The 3680-nt window shown below is 54.0% G+C and overlaps 1 protein-coding gene across 1 annotated transcript; it reads left to right on the top strand.

The window, feature by feature from the left end:
* The first annotated feature begins 245 nt into the window (after positions 1–245).
* Positions 246–2825, top strand: LOC130521322 (1-phosphatidylinositol 4,5-bisphosphate phosphodiesterase gamma-1-like). Its single transcript, XM_057024912.1, has 5 exons — positions 246–394; positions 472–586; positions 1752–1913; positions 2000–2088; positions 2618–2825. Exons 1-5 carry the CDS (start codon positions 323–325, stop codon positions 2768–2770), a joined length of 591 nt encoding a protein of 196 aa, XP_056880892.1. The 5' UTR covers positions 246–322; the 3' UTR covers positions 2771–2825.
* The last annotated feature ends 855 nt before the right edge of the window (positions 2826–3680 follow it).

Here is a 3680-nt window from a genome sequence, read left to right as displayed (position 1 = left end):
AGAGGGGCCCTGAGAGGAGCCCTGAGCTCCAGGTCAGGTGTCTGCTGGCTTCCTGCTGTCAAACAGAGGAGCACTTTCCATGTTCCTATCTCAACCAGAATTAGGGTCGTTTGCCCTCTGTCACAAATGAGAGAGAAGCTGAAGGCGTGGAGACGTCCGTGAGGCGGCCATCATGTGACCGTCGTGTCCCCACGAAGACACGTGGGCCCAGAAGAGACGTCTCTTATTGGTCCATCTTTGTGCGTGCAGATAAACCCATGCAGCTGAACCAGGCCTTCTTCCTGCTTGGGGGGGCAGCGGCTACGTCCCCCAGCCCGATGTCATGAGGGACGACATCTTCGACCCGTTTGACAAGGACACAGTAACTGTGGAACCAATCACCATCCAGTTACAGGTCCCTTCTCTCCCTGGACACTGCCAGGATGGACCCAGAACCATTTTAGTCTGAAGCGGTTGCTTTGCCCCCTTCAGGTGCTGGGAGCTCGTCACCTGCCCAAGAACGGCCGCAGCATCGTCTGCCCCTTCGTGGAGGTGGAGATTTGTGGAGCCGATTATGACTCCGGCCGGTACAAGACGGACGTTGTAGGTGAGAGCGTCGCTGGAGCGTGTGTGTGTGTGGGTGTGGTGTGTGTGGTGTGTGTGGGTGTGTGTGAGGGTGTGTGAGTGAGGTGTGTGTGAGAGTGAGAGTGTGTGTGTGTGAGAGTGAGAGTGTGTGGTGTGTGAGAGTGAGTGTGTGTGTGTGTGTGTGAGAGTGAGAGTGTGTGTGTGTGCGTGTGTGAGAGTGAGAGTGTGTGTGTGTGTGAGAGTGAGAGTGTGTGTGTGTGAGTGTGTGAGAGAGTGTGTGTGTGTGAGAGTGTGTGTGTGAGAGTGAGAGTGTGTGAGTGTGTGTGTGTGTGTGTGAGGGTGTGTGTGTGATGTGTGGTGTGCGGGTGTGGTTGTGCGTGTGTGTTTGTGCGGGTGTGTGTGCGTGTGTGCGGCGTGCGCGTTGTGTGTGTGTGTGTGCGCGTGTGTGTGTGCGGGTGGTGTTGCGCGTTGTGTGCGCGCGTGCGCGTGGTGTGTGCTCGTGTGTGTGTGTGCGGTGTGGTTCGCGATTGTTGTGGTTGGTGTGTGTGTGTGTGGTTACCCAGAGGTGTGTGTGTGTTGTGGTTGACCCAGAGTTTGTGTGTGTGGTTGACCCAGAGTTGTGTGTGTGGTTGACCCAGAGTTGTGTTGTGTGGTTGACCCAGAGTTGTGTGTGGTTGACCCAGAGTTGTGTGTGTGGTTGACCCAGAGTTGTGTGTGTGGTTGACCCAGAGTTGTGTGTGGTTGACCCAGAGGTGTGTGTGTGTGTGGTTGACCCAGAGGTGTGTGTGTGGTTGACCCGAGTTGTGTGTGTGGTTGACCCAGTTGTGTGTGTGTGGTTGACCCAGAGTTGTGTGTGTGGTTGACCCAGAGTTGTGTGTGTGTGGTTGACCCAGAGTTGTGTGTGTGTGGTTGACCCAGAGTTGTGTGTGGTTTGACCCAGAGTTTGTGTGTGGTTGACCCAGAGTTGTGTGTGTGGTTGACCCAGAGTTGTGTGTGGTTGACCCAGAGTTGTGTGTGTGGTTGACCCAGAGTTGTGTGTGTGGTTGACCCAGAGTTGTGTGTGTGGTTGACCCAGAGTTTGTGTGTGGTTGACCCAGAGTTGTGTGTGGTTGACCCAGAGTTGTGTGTGTGTGTTTGACCCAGAGTTGTGTGTGTGGTTGACCCAGAGTTGTGTGTCCTCCTGGCAGCTGATAACGGCCTGAACCCCGTGTGGGTGCAGACCCACTTTGTGTTCGACGTCCACAATCCCACCTTTTCCTTCCTGCGCTTCACCGTCTATGACGAGGACATGTTCAGCGACCCCAACTTCCTGGCCCAGGCCACCTTCCCCGTCCAGCTGCTGCAGACAGGTAAATCCATCGGGATGGTTCTGGACGCTCCCTCAGGGTCTGAGACGGGTTTGGTGTCCACTCCTGACGGCTCTGTTTCCTGTCAGGCTACAGAAGCGTCCCTCTCAGAAACAGCTACAGTGAAGAGCTGGAGCTCGCCTCCCTTCTGGTCCATGTGGAAATCGTCAATGCCAAGGTAGCTATTGGACCTGGACGGACAAGATGGCTTCTCCTGAGGTCAATGAGGTTTCGATCGGACCAAAGACCTCACACAATAAAAGCTTACGCAATAGTTTTCCATCCACATTTGGTTTCACTAATGAGAAAATGACAGAAGAAGATCTTTCATTCAGGTTTGAGGGTGGACAGCCCCCCCTGCTGTCCAAACAACGTAACACACTTCATTTTAAACCAACGATTTTGATCCTCATATCTTAAATTTGCGTCGCCATTCAACTGTCCCCAAACTACAATGACAACTGTTCTAGAAGACTTAGATTATTCAAAATATAGAATTTTACTATAGTGACAAAACTGAGCATCACTTGCTGAGTTCAGCATCGTTGGAGAAGAGCTTTAGATCAGGTGTTCGAGCTCCTTTAATGACTAAAGATGGAGCAAACGTGCATCATTACAGGGATAATATACGGTGAATAGAAATGCACGTACTTACGTCCACCATCAAACTGTGACTCGTGTTATCGCCCCTCTCGGTGCGTCTGCAGGAGGAAGATGATGAGAATCTGTACACGTCCATCCAGAGGCTGCGGATCGAACCAGCGAGCTGGCGAACAAGGTCTCTGTCCTGGAGAGGTCGGGTCCAGGGGACCTGTCGGGTCCAGGGGACCTGTCCTACCAGCAGAGTGCCGAGGAGCTGAGAGCCGCCCAGGACCAGCTGAGCCAGATGGTGGAGGCACGAAACCACAGGTTCGCCCCCCCCCTCTCCCTCCCTCCCTCTTCCCTCCCTCTTCCCTCCCTCTCTCTTCCCCCCTCCCTCTCTCCTTCTTCCCTCCCTCTCTCTTTCCCCTCCCTCTCCCTCTCTTCCCTCCCTCTCTTCCTCCTCCCTCCCTCTCCCCCTCTTCCCTCCCTCCCTCCCTCCCTCTCTCCCTCCCTCTCTTCCCTCCCTCCCTCTCTTCCCTCCCTCACACCACCACATCTATTCTGCTTTTCTAGGTTGGAGAAGAAAAAAGGGAGAAGCTGAGGCAGCAGGTCTGCAAAGCGCAGCTAAAGGTCTCGTCCACCCGGGGCGCTGGCGAGCACCACAACTGACGTCAGTGGTGTCCGACATGCAATTTGTTCCGAACTGGAAACAAACGCGCTCGTTCCGAAGGGAACGTGCAATGGTATTGGCAGGCTTGACTGTCTTCTTGGCCTCTGATGGAGTCCACTCGCCTTAGAGAAGACAGCTAAAGCATCACGAGTCCTTCAGAGAGCTGCAATAATCTGCATCATTTTCTCCTTCAGTCTTTCAGGGTTAGATCTGATGGGGGTGTGACTCTCCTGGTAGATCTGATGGGGGTGTGACTCTCCTGGTAGATCTGACGGGGGTGTGACTCTCCTGGTAGATCTGATGGGGTGTGACTCTCCTGTAGATCTGACGGGGGTGTGACTCTCCTGGTAGATCTGACGGGGGTGTGACTCTCCTGGTAGATCTGACGGGGGTGTGACTCTCCTGGTAGATCTGATGGGGGTGTGACTCTCCTGGGGTTCAGCTGTTTGTATTTACACGTTCATTTTACCAAACCAACCCTGACGGCTGAGCCGACTCCACAGCTGCATGATTCTGTT

This window comes from Takifugu flavidus, unplaced genomic scaffold (assembly GCF_003711565.1).
Source record: "Takifugu flavidus isolate HTHZ2018 unplaced genomic scaffold, ASM371156v2 ctg870, whole genome shotgun sequence".
NCBI lineage: Eukaryota > Metazoa > Chordata > Actinopteri > Tetraodontiformes > Tetraodontidae > Takifugu > Takifugu flavidus.
The sequence above is the reverse complement of the archived record's forward strand: the minus strand, read 5'-3'. Positions and strand labels throughout refer to the sequence as shown.